The following is an 18,940-nucleotide window of genomic DNA, read 5'->3' on the forward strand; positions in this document are numbered from 1 at the left end:
CCGTTTTAGAACCTCACTGCGTGTTGCCGCTTTAGAACCTCACTGCGTGTTGCCGTTTTAGAACCTCACTGCGTGTTGCTGTTTTAGAACCTCACTGCGTGTTGCTGTTTTAGAACCTCACTGCGTGTTGCTGTTTTAGAACCTCACTGCGTGTTGCCGTTTTAGAACCTCACTGCGTGTTGCCGTTTTAGAACCTCACTGCGTGTTGCTGTTTTAGAACCTCACTGCGTGTTGCCGTTTTACAACCTCACTGCGTGTTGCCGTTTTAGAACCTCACTGCGTGTTGCTGTTTTAGAACCTCACTGCGTGTTGCTGTTTTAGAACCTCACTGCGTGTTGCTGTTTTAGAACCTCACTGCGTGTTGCCGTTTTAGAACCTCACTGCGTGTTGTCGTTTTAGAACCTCACTGCGTGTTGCTGTTTTAGAACCTCACTGCGTGTTGCTGTTTTAGAACCTCACTGCGTGTTGCCGTTTTAGAACCTCACTGCGTGTTGCCGCTTTAGAACCTCACTGCGTGTTGCCGTTTTAGAACCTCACTGCGTGTTGCCGTTTTAGAACCTCACTGCGTGTTGCTGTTTTAGAACCTCACTGCGTGTTGCTGTTTTAGAACCTCACTGCGTGTTGCCGTTTTAGAACCTCACTGCGTGTTGCCGTTTTAGAACCTCACTGCGTGTTGCTGTTTTAGAACCTCACTGCGTGTTGCCGTTTTAGAACCTCACTGCGTGTTGCCGTTTTAGAACCTCACTGCGTGTTGCCGTTTTAGAACCTCACTGCGTGTTGCCGTTTTAGAACCTCACTGCGTGTTGCCGTTTTAGAACCTCACTGCGTGTTGCTGTTTTAGAACCTCACTGCGTGTTGCCGTTTTAGAACCTCACTGCGTGTTGCCGTTTTAGAACCTCACTGCGTGTTGCTGTTTTAGAACCTCACTGCGTGTTGCTGTTTTAGAACCTCACTGCGTGTTGCCGTTTTAGAACCTCACTGCGTGTTGCTGTTTTAGAACCTCACTGCGTGTTGCCGTTTTAGAACCTCACTGCGTGTTGCCGTTTTAGAACCTCACTGCGTGTTGCCGTTTTAGAACCTCACTGCGTGTTGCCGTTTTAGAACCTCACTGCGTGTTGCCGTTTTAGAACCTCACTGCGTGTTGCTGTTTTAGAACCTCACTGCGTGTTGCTGTTTTAGAACCTCACTGCGTGTTGCTGTTTTAGAACCTCACTGCGTGTTGCGTTGTGCCGCGCACTGAGGTTGTAGACCGGCTATTTTGGCCGAGTGTAGCGATGCTAGGGTTCATGTGGTTAACTATGACTGCCTCTGAGGTGCTCTTGGCTCTGTGCTGCCCCTGCGCTTCAGGTGGACGCTCTTCGCCTGCGTCTGGAGGAGAAGGAGTCCTTCCTGAACAAGAAGACCAAGCAGCTCCAGGACCTGACGGAGGAGAAGGGCACTCTGGCCGGAGAGATCCGGGACATGAAGGACATGCTGGAGGTGAAGGAGAGGAAGATCAACGTCCTGCAAAAAAAGGTCAGCAGAGTCACCCAAGAGACAACAAGGTGGACATCTCACTGACTGTTCTTTTGACCACATGATGCATTGTGAGCTTGTAGATCTGCTATTCTGAACAAAAAAACAGGTCTTTTTTCAGCGTTAGAGAGACAGGAACGAGAGTAGATAGATGAGGAGCATGCACGCCCACACACACACACACACACACACACACACACACACACACACACACACACACACACACACACACACACACACACACACACACACACACACACACATTGATTACTGTATATGCAACATGTGAAGCACTATGCTTGCTTTTGAAAAGTGCTACATCAGTTTCTTCTATAGGATAAAGTAGTTCTTTCTCTTCACTTTCTGTAGTTTGCTGAGGTTATAGCGCCTCAGGTTGGAATAAGTGGAAGAAAGAATTGGTTGGAGCTGAAACATTATGTTTTTTTGTTTGTTTGTTTGTTTGTTTTTGTTAGTTTTATTATTTATTCATTCATTCATATAAAAAACAATTCCAACCCAAAAATAAGAAGCACTACATCCTACCTACCTGTGAGCCATTATGGTCTATAGATCTGCAGAAGTTTGAAAATTGAAATTAATGCAGACATCCCACCTCTCCCTTAAGTTGCAGGAGTCTCCCAGAAATAGAGCCCACCTACTAAATATATGCAAATATATGGCAGTTACACTATATGCAGCATATATGCTGCAAATAAAATATTCAATCAATCAAATATATGCTGCATGTATGTCATATTCAGGTTCATATGTGCATATATGTGGATTTATAGGAAATATATGTGTCATATATAGATCATATATTATATCCACATTATGTTAAACATAAATGTGGCATATATAAAAATATATGTGTTCATTTATTTTCTTGACCTCCCTGAATTTTTTTTTTCCAGGGTGGGATGTCTGTTAATGTAATGTAAACATCGCAGTAAACCGAACTAAACTAGAGTCAGAAAATAAACAAGAGTGGTTTCTCTCTCTCTCCATTAAGGGATGAGAGTCTCTGTTGCTCTCAGGGGAAAATGTCTTGAACGGACAAGGAAGGAGATATTTCTGCTTCACTGGCTCTAGTGTGTTGCTATAAATACACTCTTGAGTGTTACTCCCGCTCTCCCTCTCTCTCTCTCCCTCTCTCTCTCTCTCTCTCTCTCTCTCTCTCTCTCTCTCTCTCTCTCTCTCTCTCTCTCTCTCTCTCTCTCTCTCTCTCTCTCTCTCTCTCTCTCACCCTGACCTCCCTCGTCCATGCCCATCTGCCTTTCTTTCCTGCGTTCTCCACTGTTATACTGCTCCTATTCTGCCTTGTGCCAATGCCTCTATTCACTCCTTTCTCTCTCTTATCAGTCTACGTTTCTAAAACTCTTTCATTACTGTGACCGTGTTTCTCAGACTCTGTCCCCCTATACGCCTACAGATATTGTCGCACAGTAAATGGCTGTATAGCTGGCCTGGTCAGTAATGATGTTCCTTATTCTGTCTGCATGTCCTGTGACAGTTATCAGCAGTATGTAATCTGCAGTGTTCAGTATATATAGGCTCTCTTATCATTCTCAGTGAGTGCAGCTTTATTAAGAGGCTCCGATCAGGCAATCCGACGACACTGGATATAATTCCCTTCTGAAAGGGCAAGAAGGGCTTGGCTGTCCTTTGCGGTAAAACCCTGGCACGCGTCCCGTCCCGTCCCGTCCCGTTCAGCAGAGGGTATCATTCTTCGAGATACCCCACTCTGAATCCAAGACAAGCCCTCAACCCATGCTAATAATCACCTCTGGCCCTGTGTCTCTCTGCCCCCATGGACCTCACCCACCCCCTGACCCTATGTCAGATTGAGAATCTACAGGAGCAGCTTCGGGACAAGGACAAGCAGCTGGGGAACCTGAAGGACAGGGTCAAGTCCCTGCAGACCGACTCCAGTAACACAGACACTGCCCTGGCCACGCTGGAGGAGGCCCTCTCTGAGAAGGTACAGACCTATGGAGTTACATTTGTGTCTTTATCAACCAAACAAAAGAAAAACATTTGAGAGAGAAAAAATATAAACAGAGCAAAGAATAGTTTTGAATGAAAACGAATTAAAGGTAGTGTAAGTGATTTGCAAAGTTTCAAATAATTGCAAAATGGGTATATGTTCTGATAGTACTCGTTACTATAGGGTGTCCTGTCCATGTAAGGAGTCTCCATGTCTCTCCAGCTCTTTATAAAACAGAAAATGTATTTTGTAGTTTTTTGTTTTTTTTTGTAGTTTCATTTCCAATTTTATCCAACCAGGACAGAGAACTCAATCAGGACACAGATTAAACAAGTGAAATTGGAAGTGATGACACTAAGAAATGAGCATGCAAAATTTGAACTGAAAACTATACAAATTAAGCTTAAAAATGGGTACTTTCTCCTGATTGGCTGAGATTTTGACACCTACCGAAAAATTTATTTTCTGTTTATTAAAGAGCTGGAGAGACAGGGAGACATCTGTTACTGAAAAAAACACTCTATAGCAATGATTACTATCAGAATATAGTATTTTAACCTTTTAAAAAAATACTTTTTGTTTTAACCAAAAAATATCACTTACCCTACCTTTAAAACAGCAAGCAAAAAATTATAATTTGTAAGCAAAGGAAATTATATAAACAGAACAAAAAAATATTTTTAATTAAAACAAATTAAAAACGCAATCAAAAAAATATATTTGCAAGCAAAAAAATATAAGATTTGAAAGAAAAGAAAAAAATTATTGAGAACAAAACTTAAAATTCAAGAGTAAAAAAATAAGGAAAAACGGTTTAAACTACATAAAACAAAATACTTAGTAAAATGTTTGGGTAATAAAATGTGTTGTGCTAAATAAAATGTTTTTAATGTTTTTTTTCCTCATTTGCGAATGAAAGTTGTTTTTTTCTGATTGCAAAATGCCTTCTCTCTCAAAACCTTGGGTCTCGATTTTTTTTCTCTCTCTCTTGGATTTGTTTGTGTGAGGGGTTAAAGTTCAGAAGGCGGGTCCTACGCTGATAGATGTAAGACACCTCTCCATTGGTCACTTGGAGTCTGAGTGACAGCTCCCCCTTCCTTATGTAGCTTGTTGAATGCAGGGATGTGTTACGGCCAGCATGTTTTTTTGATTGATTGAATTATTAGCAGTTTGCATAAAAAACATGAAAGTATAATGCAAGGTCAGCTAAGAGTATTTAAAACCCAAGAAAGATGACTTGTTTCCATTGGGGTCCTTTGTACTCAATTCATAGAGACATTTAATGACAGACAGATATACACTACTATGCAAAACATCATAAAAACAAAAAACAAAAATATATGTACAGTAAACAGTTTGAGTAAACAGATTGATGGAATACTTTATTAACAGTAGGATACAGAGGTACAATTGTACAATGATTGTTATAAGGATAACACAAAAAGGCTTGTTTCCATTGTGGTCCTCTGGGACTGAGGTCAAAGCTCCATCCCAGCTCTGGACGCTACACATTCGTTACAATATTGAGCATTTTAGGCTATTAGCAATTCAGATGATTCCCTAATGTTAGGTTTCTGTTCTACTTACAGTTTGTGATCTGTATTTAAAATTGTTGTTACTGTTATAGTAGGCCAGTGGTTCCCAAACTTGGGATCGGGACCCTCAGAGGGGGTCCCCAGATTAGCTTAATGGGCAACATTGTTTTCTCTCTCAACAGTAAACAAACCAACCTATACAGTATAAGTGTATACAGGGTAACACATTTCTAAAGTGGCAATTTAATGACTTTAAGACCTTTTTAAGGCATTGTGCGCTTGTAGTTCGGCTATTTTCACAATATTTATCTGTGGAACCGAGTCAAACAAAATCTAATGCCTACAATTTCAAGTGCTTGTCAGGGTGGGTGGTCCCCAGTTCAAGTATGATTATTTTGGGGGGTCCCCAGTTCAAATATGATTATTTTAGGCATTCACAGCCTGAAACATTTGGGAACCCTTGAAGTTATAAAATAAAGCTACATTTATTTTATGTTATATTCGTTATTCTAATTAAGGCAAGGCTGAAGTGACTGGCCTACTGGCCAGGCCCATTCCAGATAGACTGCTTTGGAAACGTTTAGTCTGATAGTGTGCTTCAGAAGCCTGAAGCATCTATATCCTTCAAGCCATCAGCCCTGACTGATATATGTGTCTGATGGATGGTCAGTGCATTGTTTGCATTGTTCTGGTTGAAGCAGAATTGTCTTCCCACAAGGAGGACATGCATTAAGGTTTATTTACATCTTCCCCCATAGACCTACTTCACAGACATTGTGTGCGTTTCTTGACAGGAGAGAATTATAGAGCGTTTAAAGGACCAAAGAGAAAGAGAGGACAGAGAACGCCTTGAAGAGGCGGAGTCCTTCAAGAAGGAGAACAAGGACCTGAAGGAAAAGGTCAACACTCTGCAGCTGGAATTAACAGAGAAAGAGGTCAGTGTAAGAGAGCATGTGTTCATGTATTGGATTAGAGGGGCTATTACCCTCTTCTTCTTTGTGTGTAAAAGAATGTGTGTGTGTATCTGTGTGTGTGTGTATCTGTGTGTGTGTGTGTGTGTGTGTGTGTGTGTGTGTGTGTGTGTGTGTGTGTGTGTGTGTGTGTGTTTGTTTAAGTACAGAAATAGCGAAATGCCAATCTACAAGCTCACAATGCGTTGCATCGTGACCCGTTTTGTGAGCTTGTAAATCTGCTATTTTCATAATTTACCATTAAAAATAATCGTCCATAAATTATAATGGAGGCGAAAGTTTGAAATAAACATATTATTTATTTGAAGTCATATCGCCCAGCCCTAGTACACAGTGTGTACAGAACCTCTGTCATGCAGTAGGCCTAATTACCTTGGCCCGCAGCAATGCATAAGCCTACAGTATAATGTAAGCCTATGTCTGTGAACAAAAATCATTTGAGAATGGATGGGCAGATTTTCATGAAACTTGGTGGGAATGATCAGTGGTGTAAAGTAACTAAGTACATTTACTCAAGTACTGTACTTTTGAGCTACTTCTACTTTACTGGAGTATTTCCAATTGTCTATACTTTTACTTCTACTCCACTGCATCTCAGAGGTAAATATTGTACTTTTACTCCACTACAGTTATATAAATTATATACATTTTAAAACATACATTAACCACTTTAGCCCTATTTTATACCTAGGCTAATTGAAAATAGCAGATCTACAAGCTCTGTGAGCTTGTAGATCTGCTATTTTCAAACATTTTAGTACTTTTACTTTTGGTGCTTTAAGTACATTTTCATACCAATACTTTTATACTTTTACTCAAGTAAATTTTGAATTCCGGACTTTTACTTGTAACGTACAGTACTTCCACATTGCAGTATTGATACTTTTAGTTTTAGTAAAACATTTGAGTACTTTTTCCACCACTGGGAATGATCAGTATCGGCTGCACCGAAGCAACGATTAACTTTTGGGTCATGTCCAGTCAAAAGTCAAAATGTCCCCCTCAAGGTCATTTTAATTTACATAATGGACCATATATCTGGGGTGGGCTGGCAGGGACTGCGTTTTTATTCTATCCTGACTGTTGTGATTGATGTGCCCTCTGGTGCTTTGAGACCAGACCTGTCTGGATTGTTGCTGACCTGTCTGTCTGTCTGCTTTCCTGGCTGGTTCTCGGGTGGTCAGCATCTTTTCTGTGTGCCTCCCCTGCAGTCCAGTCTCATCGATCTGAAGGAGCACGCCTCATCGCTGGCCTCTCACGGGCTCAAGAAGGACTCAAAGCTCAAGTCCCTCGAGATGGCTATCGAGCAAAAAAAAGAGGAGTGTAGTAAGTTGGAGACACAGTTGCAAAAGGTCAGTGTTTCGTCTCAACGTGCAGAGACCATCCTGTCATTCCTTTCATTTATCCAGATCATCACTAAACCAGTGTAATACATACAGTAGGTCTGATTTCAGGACAAGTAATTATACACTACTTTGCCATTTGTGACACATTTGGTGATGTAAATACATTCATTAGTTTCATTTAGCAAGAGCAAATTCATTTAAATAACATATGCCATTCATACAATGTTTATGAATGTTTAAGTTACTCTTTACTCAGACATACATAACTAGCAGCACATTCTTAGATTAAAATGCCTTATTGTTATTTAACAGTGACTGAATGTGTGATCCTTAATTCCCAAACATTGTGTGGTGTCATGGAGAATAACATTGAAGCATCATCTACTAATAACAGGCATGATTAATAACCCGTTCCCCCACCAACACACACTTTTCACAAGGCTGCAGGTTTCAACAGTCAGATATCGTTCAACGAGTAGTTCCGAGTTCGATCAAGCAATCTGACTGATTGAAATGGCCTCTGCAGCCGCGCTCAAAACGAGCATGACGGCACACCTAGCCGTTCTCAAATGAAACTAATCACTATATAAATATCAGCTGTGCTGATCAGAGTCAGACCGAGTCTTGGCAGAGCAGCGCTGCTGCAGCTGCAGCGAGGATTTTACATGGGAAGTGTGCCAGCATAGTGGCTAAATCTGGCATTAAATGTTTTTCATTTCTATCATTTTCTATATTCTATCGAATATCTTATTTACAATGAGATTGAGCTAACAGTTATGTTTTGTTGCTCTATGTATGGTATTGATTCAGTTGGGGAAAATGTGTCTGCAGGCACACAGCCTTCTCAGTGGGTCTGGGCTGGCTGAGTAAACAGGGACTAGTTGTCTCTGTCAGAGACCATGTATTTTCAGGATAACAGATTACAAAAAGGTTGTTGTTTTGAGAGCAAAATGCCCCACAATATGAATACATGTTGATATGTATTTATTTATTGATCTTTGTATATTTATTCTGATGGGAACTGTTGTATAATAATCACAATATTACACTCAAGGGTATGCTTTACCATGATTATTGGCACTTCAGTGATGCTTGCGGAACTCTATTATATATATTGCTTAAAGGGATAGTTCACCCCCAATGATTTGATGACACAAAGTCTCCTTTGTATCTCCGACTGGAACCGCAGCCTACCGGTCCGCTGGTCATCAAATTGTTGGCTTAGGAATGCGACAAAAACAAAACAAAAAAATCCATTAATTTAAGTCTCCATGGGGTGACTAATCGATAGGAAAAAAAGTAATGCTTTGGGTGAACTATCCCTTTAAACTGTATTCTCTCAGAGGGCACTAATGCTGCTAATAAACTGCTTGAGAAAAAGCTTTTTTTCCCCTGAAAATTGCACTTAAATGCCATGAAGGATCAATAGACCCTTTTCACAGTGGCCATTTTGGCACACAGAAACACCTACATGAAACATACCCAATACTCATACTAAACGTTATTACTTTCGGCCTATACCTGTGAAAAGGATCCCTTTAGCCACTGGCTGCTGTCATGATTGTGGACTCCCTAAAAAGCAGGTGTTTCATCCGGGGACCGCCCCTTGCGTCCTGCGTCACACGGAAGTGTTGTGTGAATGGTGCACTACTTTATTTTTTGCTCGCATTGAGTCATCTTGTCAAGCTAAGCTAAGCCCAACTAAGCTAGCTGTGTTGAATGGTGACATTCATGAACCAAAAATATTTATAGTTTCATGTCAGTATTCAAATACTATGTTGTTGTTGTCTGGCAGAAACCTTGTATCCATATTTCAACTTTTTATGTTTTCTTCATGGGATCAATGTCCTACTTCCTCGTACAACAGTAGCAAAGATAGCAGATCTACTAAGCTCACAGCGAGTCGCTATTGGATGTGTTGTGAGCTTGTAGCTATTTTTGTGAAAGTCTGTCTGTGGCCTTTATAAATGTATAAAATGTAACCAATTACAAGTATTTACCCATTGGAACACAAGTTCTTAAAAAAAAAAAAAATCCCACGATTTTGTAACCCTATTTTTTCACCCAGTGCCAATGCCTAAACTGTAATCCTGGGCGCTACTCTCCCTCTGCCAGCCCGGAACACAAGTTATTTTATCCATTTCCTTAAAAGTTATGGACATGCACGTTTTTCACCCGAAAGCAACGATAATATGCAAGATTATGTACAGATCCTTAAAATTGCTATCTGTATGTAACTCAGACTCGTTGACGCGCAAGGCCATTGGTTTGCTCTGCATGGGCACTCACTCGCCTCATGACTCACTCGGGCGCCTCATGAGCCTCAAGGCCCTGCTGTCGGTGCACCTGCCTTGTTGTCAGTGGTGGGAAAAGTACTCAGATATTTTACATAAGTAAAAGTAGCAATACCACCATATGAAAATACTCTGTTACAAGTAAAAGGCCTGTGTTCAAAATGTTACTTGAGTTAAAGTACCAAAAGTAAAAATACTACAATGTTTGAAAATAGCAGATCTACAAGCTCACAACGCGTCACGATGCGACGCGTTGTGAGCTTGTATATGAAATAGGTATAAAATAGGGCTAAAGTGGTTAATGTATGTTTTATAATGTAATACTTTATATCTGTGAAGTAACTAATAACTAAAGTGTTAGTTATTAGTGGAGTAAAAGTACAATATTTGCCTCTGAGATGTAGTGGAGTAGAAGTAAAATTATTATTATTATTATTATTAAAGTACAAATACCTCAAAATTGTACTTAAATACAGTACTTAAGTAAATCTACTTAGTTACTTTCCACCTCTGCTTGTTGTTGAGAAGCGTGCGCCGTCACTTCCTGCTAACCGTGTTTTTTAGCGAGTCCCATCATGATTGATATCCTCGAATGCGTTGAATTCCGCACACCCCTAACTGGCTGCACCCGCATCATTGGACAAAATGAGGGGAGCAGAGTCCATTAGATAACCCTATGTCTATGTTCTGCCATAATTCATAGCGTATATATCCTCCTCGTGTCCACATTTGACATCTATGTGTTCTGTAATGAGACTATATGGTGCCGAGCTGTGCAACATGACCTGTAAAACATGTCTGTTCTCGCCCTGATGGTGCTGCCACACCACTGTTTCTTCATTCTGGTTTCAATCTAAAATGTTAACCGTACTATCCTGCGTCTTCCCCTCGCTTCCTCATCTCCTCCCCTCAATCACATCCCCCCCCCCCCTCCCTCCCTCCCTCCCTCCCCCACCCACCCACCCACCACCCCTTTGCAATGTAGCAAGCTGAGCAGCTATTCAGTCAGACGAACAATCCTGTAAGTCCCTCTCTGGAAGCTGTCAGAAGCACATATTGAAAGCATGAGGACACTGTTGTTGTTTTGAGCCCTTTGAACGTGCCATTGGGTGATCACGCACAGTCCACTCCCACCAGTTCAGCTTTCACTCACACAAGTCTAGATCAGGGGTCTTCAACGTTTTTCAGCCTAAGGACCCCCCCCCCCCCCCCCCAGCTGAGAGACAGATGAAGCAGGGACCCCCACTACATGTTGTATGAAATTGCGTTGCAGATTAAACTTTTTCATAGATTTCATAGCTAGTTTGATTCTGGCTAATATTTTCAGATAGTTAACCTTTTAAACCCTCAATATTTAGTCAACTTGACCATTGGCTCTGTACTCGGTCTGCTCTTTTTTTCCCCCTCTACACCAAATCTCAGAAAATAGCCGATCTACAAGCTCCACAACGCCTCGCAGCGCGAGGCGTTGTGGAGCTTGTAGATCTGCTATTTTCGGCTAATGTTCCCCATCACACAAAGATTTGGCGTACCCCCTGTGGTAACTCTGAGGACCCCCTAGGGGTCCCGCACCCCCTGTTGAAGACCCCTGGTTTAGATGCATGTGGACTGTGGCACTGTGTTTTATTCTTCCTCCAGCTTTGTGTTTCGCCCTGAACTCTACCGTGTGCACTTGAACTGTTTGTTTACGAATACAATAAGGAGACGTTCACGACTACGGATGACTTTTGAGAAGGCGCTGCCTTTGGTTTATCCATGAGTTTGGTCCGATGGTTTCGCCTGTTTTCACCTTTTCTCTCTTTGGCGTTGACTTATTGATTAGTAGGCTTCAAACGTTGTGTGACTGTTCAAATAGTCTATTGATAACATCTAAAAATCGATTAATTTGGAAAAAATACTAGTGTGCGCGGTCATCAAATCCCAGCCTCTCTCCTCATGCTTGAAATATGGCACGACTACACAGTAAAATCCATAGTGTTATTTCAACTCCGAAGAGTGTACAAATAGAACCAAATTGGACCAGTAAGGATCCGAAGGGAGAGTACAAAATACGGTCCATTTAGTTCCATTTGAGTTAAATTAACACTGAGAATTTGACTGTGTATACTTAAGTGACTGCCTACTGATTGACTTGGATTCTATTGCTTCTGTTCTCTCTGTTCTTGGACTGGCCATTGCAAAGATTGTGCAGCTTTGTGGGGCTTGCATGACGTGTTCTATACCTTGATGCATGTCTCAGTGTCACCGTCGCAATGCATCACTGTTGTTGTTCTTACCGTATGTGGTGAATGTAGGTGAGATCCCAGCAGTGGTTATTGATCACTGTGCTGTTTTGGTATAACTGCTTTCTCTTGATTCAGTGTTAACTCTTGTGCAACCTGTGGTGATGTGTGTGTGTGTGTGGTTGGGTGTTATTTCAAGGGTGATATACTGTATCGTCCACCCCTGAATTCTACTGCTAATTAATAGAAGAGCATTGTAGTCCGTAGTGGCTGGACAGTGGTGCTCTTGACCAGGAGCTTTACGATACGTCTCTATAAGAGAATACCAGCACTCACGGAACTATACATTTCAGTTTTAAGTAGGCATGATATACTGCAGAGCAGACAGAACAACGTATGCGTGTCAGCGTCAAGAAGCCACCAGCGTTGTTTGACACAACGCTGATGGACAGTTCCGTGAGTGCTGGTATTCTCTTAGATTTATTGTAAAGCAACTTTTCCAGACCGCGCACCCGGTAAGAAAGCTCAGTAATATTGAAACTAGTTGGAGTCGTGATCGCACCCTTGATGTAATTACAGTCTACCAGGAGAACAGGATGATTTGAACCTAATCTACTGCCACACGTCGCATTGTAAAGAATAACAACATATTGTATTATTTACAGCTTCCATTTTTTCCCCGCAAAATACAACATGACAAACAACAAACACAGATTACACAAATACATGCACACGCATGCACATGCACATACACACAAAAGATAAAAAAAACGTGTTGCCTCAATTGTCCAAAATGTCCTCACTCTGAAGCTTTAAAACTAACAAACACATACATACATACATATATACATACACGTATTAAAGAGATAGTTCACCCAAAAAATGTCTTATTTTATATCAATTACACACCCTGTGAAGCCTTTTTTGTTGCATTCTTAAGACAATAATTTGATGACCAGCGGAAAGATGCTAATGTCACCGGTAGGAGACTCAAAGTTGACACTTTGAGTCTCCTACCGGAGCCGCCGCCGGTCATCAAATTATTGGCTTATAGGAATGTGACAAAAACAAATAAATCTCCATGAATTCAAGTCTCCACGGGGTTTGTAGTTGATAGAAAATAAATCATTTTGCGGTTGAACTATCCCTTTGAGAGTGTGCACACACAGACACACATCAAAGTGTGCCAAGCGACTGGCAGACAAAGGGCAGTTCAACGGAGCCCAGTAATAGCTTTGTTAGCTAGCTAATGAAGCAGTATCAGTAATGATGCCCTCGTCCACAAAGGCTTTTATTCATTCCGAGAGGAAGGGAGGTGTAGTGAGTTTTGCTGGCTGACTGGAATGTATGGGGTTCTTCCTTTGCCAGTAACTGTGTTATCATGGCTCATTTACTTCGTCGTACAACCATGTCGCTCACTGAAAATCATGTTATTTTGGGGGAGTGACAAGGACGTATGACAAAGTAGAGATTGGGCTTCACTGTATCTGCTGCACAAGGTGGATAGTTGGTACCATACCAGCTGGTACCATAATTATGTGTGTGTGTGTGTGTGTGTGTGTGTGTGTGTGTGTGTGTGTGTGTGTGTGTGTGTGTGTGTGTGTGTGTGTGTGCGTGTGCGTGTGTGTGTGTGCCATTGCAGAAGGCTCATGAGGTGGAGCAGCACACCTCGGCACTGCCGAGGGGGAACCCGGAGTATGTGGACCGGGTCAAGCTCCTGGAGAAGGAGGTGTCCTACTACAAGGATGAAGCCGGCAAGGCTCAGACGGAGGTGGAGAGACTCCTGGACATCCTGGGACAGGTAGAAACGGAGAAGAACGACAAGGACAAGAAGATCGCCGAGTTGGAAAGGTATAACAAACGAACAATATCAAGCAGAATTGAATGGAGGTGTTTCCAATACGGTTGTACTAGTCTGTATGTTCAAAGTGAGCTACACTCATGGTGTTCTGTATTATTGTTATATTCACGGGTAAAATTATGAATGATTGCCTCTGCTAACAATAGTTAAATTATTGTCACTGTTATCAGATTCCACCCAGTTGTCATCTGTCATCCTAGAGAGCTCCAAAGATCACGTCATGGATGTGCTGTGTCATCTTGAAAGTCTCATATTGTATGCTATGTGCTTCATACGTTTTTTTACCACGTTCAACCTGGCATGCCTGTTTTGGGCGTGTCACGATAGGTAAAGAATTTTCAAACATTTATTTTATTCAAATAATTTTCCAATAGTCGTTTTGTTTTTTCCCCCAAAAAAATCTTTATGGTTTGAAAAGGGTTAATTGACTCTGACTTAAAGTAATACAAGGCAGGTCCACAAATAACGATTTTTAGCAAACTCTGCTGGTCACTACCGTCACTGCATATTACTGTAATTCACTGTAATTTAGCGTAGTCCTGCATTACCCAGAATTCCATTTGTTTTCACCGGAAGGCGGAAGCGTTTCAAAAAGCGTTCTTTTAATTGTTTTGTACTATATGCGGATCGTTTCTCTTAGCCAGTGGAGCATTAGTTACCGTGAGCTGCGTTTTCTGTTGCTGTTGTTTTTCCATCTTCAAATCCGATAATGTCTTAAAAACAGCGTGAGATTCCTTTTTGTTATTAGCGCGGTAGTTCCTGGCCAAACAGGAAACCGGTGCGGTAGTTCCTGGCCAAACGGGAAACCGGTGCATTTCCGTTACCGTTTTCCGGCCGGATGACGTCATTTTCGCGGGAAACACGTCCCTGTCAACTTTCAATAGAAAATATGTTTATAAAAGGCTTTCGGGGGTGAAATTCATGGAGTGGGTGTTGAGAAACATTTGCCACTCACAAAAGATATACAATTTAACTTTAGTTTTTTTTTTTAAGTTACCTAGTATTATTTTAAAGTGAGCTTTCAAACATTTCATATTCATAGTCATTTTGTGTACCAGTGTGACCTCACGTGAGTCTGCAAGTGCACTGATGCTATCCGAATCCTCGTTTGATGTACATTCAGCCTGGCCTTACAATTGACAACATTGAGTAATATGCATTTGGATAAACTTCAAACAGGGTGTTTATGTAAGTCTTGTCATAATGTATTAGCTGTTGGTGACTACCAATGTATACGAATCAATCCAACTCAAGCACTTCTGTAAGGGAAGTGGCCGAGCACGGCATAATTACAGTCTATCAGTCCTGATTGGGTTGGATTAGAAATGTCCAGTTAATGGACTACATCCATAAAGATGACAGTGCCCTCGTTCTCCCCTCCCATCCCGAAGTAGGGCTACATAGCCTGGAAACCAGACCAATCTGCCAGAGTGAAATTAATCTGGTCATGCCAGGACACGCAGTACAAACCCATACACAATGTTTTTCTTCCACGTCAGAGCCAACTGGCCAAACATTTTTGGATGATTTGCAGTGTGTGGGTAACAGCTATTGATCTCCATTGGGAGGCTCTGCTGCACCACTGAGAACAGTCACAACACCTGAGAGATACTGTAGAGTAGAGATACTGTAGAGTAGAGATACTGTAGAGTAGAGGTTGGTCAGATTACATCAGATCCACACATGAGCCCCGTCTCCTGACCTGCCAGTGGACATGGTCAATGTCCCTACACCCTGCCAGTGACGGTGTCCCTGCCTAGTATTTTCATTTCAGTGTCACGCAGTGTTCATTTTGTGTTAATCCGAATTTGCCGTCCAAATTAACACTGGCGTCATGTTAACTATCTGTAGTGTTTGAATAACTTTGTTTTTGTTTTTTTGTTTTTGTCCTTTTGCCATCTTTACCCACTCTACTCTGTCCTCTTCCTTACTCTATCTCGCGTTCCTCACCTATCTGTCCTTATTGCCCTCTCTTCTCCACCCTCTTCCGCCCTCTTTCTGATGATTCTCAATCCCCCCCTTTTTCACTTTTCTCCCTCAATCTGTTTTTTTTCCCCCATCATTTTTTCTTTCCATCTCCCTCACAACTCTCTCTATCTCTCTCTCTCTCTCTCTACTCGCGCCTCCCCTTCTCTCACTCTATACCTTGTCGTTGTGCCCCCCTGCCACCAGTCCCGCTCCTCCTCCCCCTGCCCCTCGCCCCAACACCGCCGCCCCTCGTCCCGGTGGCAGAGCCCCCCCTGACCCGCTCCCCCCTGTGAACGCAGCCCCCCCGCAGATAGGGGGCATGGTGTGGGGCTTCCTGGGAAAGTGAGTGCTCTGCCCCTGGCACTCCTCAGCTCGGCTGCGTTGGCTAGAGTCTGCGACCATGTGACCGCTGCAACCTGCCTCTGGTTTCATCTGTGTGCCTGCCTGGGTCTGCATGGGTCTGCCTGGGTCTGCATGGGTCTGCCTGGGTCTGCCTGGGTCTGCATGGGTCTGCATGGGTCTGCATGGGTCTGCATGGGTCTGCCTGGGTCTGCATGGGTCTGCATGGGTCTGCCTGGGTCTGCCTGGGTCTGCATGGGTCTGCATGGGTCTGCCTGGGTCTGCATGGGTCTGCCTGGGTCTGCCTGGGTCTGCATGGGTCTGCCTGGGTCTGCCTGGGTCTGCCTGGGTCTGCATGGGTCTGCCTGGGTCTGCATGGGTCTGCCTGGGTCTGCATGGGTCTGCATGGGTCTGCCTGGGTCTGCATGGGTCTGCCTGGGTCTGCCTGGGTCTGCATGGGTCTGCATGGGTCTGCCTGGGTCTGCCTGCATGCTGTCTGACGGATCCACAGATCTTTATCCCATTATATCAGAGTGATGGGCTCTACTACATGTGTACTCATAGGGTGATTTTTGCTTCTGCCAGCAGAGGGGGAAAAGGAAATATATGAACATGTTTTTATATATGCAACGTATCAATATATGTGACATATTCGAAATTGTCCTCCTGCATATATGTCTGTACATAATGTGCATATATATATCCATAGGCCTATATGTGGACATATATAAGCTATATATGAGACATATATTTCCTATATATCCACATATATGCGTATGCACATATATGAACCTGCATATTGCATATACTCTATGCAGCATATATTCTGCATATACTTGCCATATATTGGCAAAAATATATATATAATTTTTAAAGAATTATAATTTATTTTTTATCGGCTGACAGCCAGGGTGAGTAATTGCCCCCCCTTGCCCCCTCTATAGAATCACAACTGCATGTGATAGAAAGATCTCAAGCTCCATGTTATTCCTGTGCGAATATTATTTATTTCTGTGTGTTATTTCAGTTATGGGAATGTGTAAAGGTGGGTCTGTTATGTTGGTGCTGCAAGTGTTGTCCCTCAGTGTATGTGTCTGTTTGCGCATGTGTCTGTATTATGTGTGCTTGTGCATGTGTCTTCTGTCTCTAAATTGCATGTGGCTGCGAGCATCAATCTCTGCATTGATGAGAAAATAGTTAACGAGGAATGTAAAAATGATGATGAATTGCATATGATGTTTATGATGTTATATTCCTATTTTAATATAACATCAGTAAACATGATGCAGAAAGTTTTGCATCATCTATGCAACAATCATTGCCAGGTAGTCTAAATTCTGCAATATATGTCAATTGAGGCATATATTGTGACTGTGATGTATAGTTCGTTTGACTCCATGGAGGTGTTATTGTGCCCTGTGGTTCATGTTGTGGCCTGATGTGGTTCATGTTGTGGCCTGTGGTTCATGTTGTGGCCTGATGTGGTTCATGTTGTGGCCTGATGTGGTTCATGTTGTGGCCTGATGTGGCATCATGGTCCTTTCATACAAGGCCCAAAATCACACCAAGCCTTCTAGATGAACAAGATAATCATCAAAGAAAAACATTTCAGCAAACAAATTGCACAATTTCCATGAAACCCAACATATTGCTGTGTCCCTAACATTACAATTGACAGCATGCAATTTAAGTATACAAATACACAAATAGAGAGGAAAACAAAATACATTGCACAACATTAATCGATATACTTTGTGTGATTTTGCAACATGCCTGTTTCCCTTTCACCACACTTTATACAGGTCATTGTACACACACATGCACACACATTATACCTTGTTCTGTTTTGTGTTTTTTTTTGTGTGTGTTGTGTTGGTGGCTGTTTTGTGTAGCTTAATGTGTAGGAAGGTTCTGTCATTATTAGAGCTGAGACTTTCTCCTGTCATCAGCCTGTACAGTCTCTCCCCCGCTTATACCACCAGCCACCTATATCTGCCTGTCTCCACCCATCATCTCTTTCTAACCTCAACTCACCACTGTCCCTCAATTTCCTCTCAATAACGTCACCAAATTACCGCTTTATTATTTTTATTCTACGTTTTCCAGTGTCTGCTCCTTCCCTGCCCCCCCCCCACGCCCCCAGTCCAGTCCATCCTGCCCTGCCTATAGCTTGCTCTACCGCATACTAACAGTGTTAGTGTTAGTAAAGTTATCATGCTGCAGGTCTCTATGTGTTGCTGTAGTATACAGTAGGTAGAAACATGTTCACTCACAGTATGTTTCAAAGCTTCTTTTTTAACGCAACAATCGTTTCTGCAATGCGTTTTGAAACGTATTTTGTTAGTGCGGATGTTATTTATTTATTTTGTATCGTGTATGTTATGTGTAAGGGGAATAGTTCACCCCCCAAATAACTTTTTGTTCCCTATCGATGGAGAATTGAATTCATGTATATTTTTTTGTTTTTGTCTCATTCCTAAGACAATAATTCCGCGGTTCCGGTAGGAGACACAAAGAGTCTCCTTTGTGTCTCCTACCGGAACCGCTCCATGGGGTGACTAATCGATAGAAAAAAAGTTTTTGGGTTATCCCTTTAACAATCTGCACCTGGTATTAATCTTAACGTTTTGTGAGCTGAGTGCCAATCCTTTGGTCTTCTTGCTGTATAGTAGGTACCGTACGGTACGGTAGGGTCTGAACTGGACCACCGGCGGGTCACCCTGAGGTCTATCCTATCAGCTGTCCTCCTCTGTCTGACTTCTGCAACTTGAATCTCTTAACCGTACCACTCACCCTCCTTTACTCACCTGAACCCAGACAACCTTTTCTTGCTGTCTGCATATAACTGTCCTCAAACCCACCGTTTTGCTTAATCTCTTGCTCGACGCTCCAACCTATACTT

At 42.3% G+C, this 18,940-nt stretch overlaps 1 protein-coding gene across 1 annotated transcript in view; it reads left to right on the top strand.

Annotated features, from left to right (window-relative positions):
- Nucleotides 1-18,940, top strand: part of LOC308082814 (ERC protein 2-like) — a gene marked incomplete at its 5' end in the record, with an annotated part of 64,600 nt that overhangs the window by 30,303 nt on the left and 15,357 nt on the right. Inside the window, 7 exon segments of the mRNA XM_080424835.1 lie at nt 1,348-1,515; nt 3,359-3,496; nt 5,832-5,972; nt 7,220-7,360; nt 10,634-10,669; nt 13,513-13,721; nt 15,904-16,041. Of these exon segments, the coding sequence (XP_080280961.1) occupies nt 1,348-1,515; nt 3,359-3,496; nt 5,832-5,972; nt 7,220-7,360; nt 10,634-10,669; nt 13,513-13,721; nt 15,904-16,041 (971 nt within the window).

Source organism: Gymnoscopelus braueri, assembly GCF_963280865.1.
Source record: "Gymnoscopelus braueri genome assembly, chromosome: 3".
Taxonomy (NCBI): Eukaryota; Metazoa; Chordata; class Actinopteri; order Myctophiformes; family Myctophidae; genus Gymnoscopelus; species Gymnoscopelus braueri.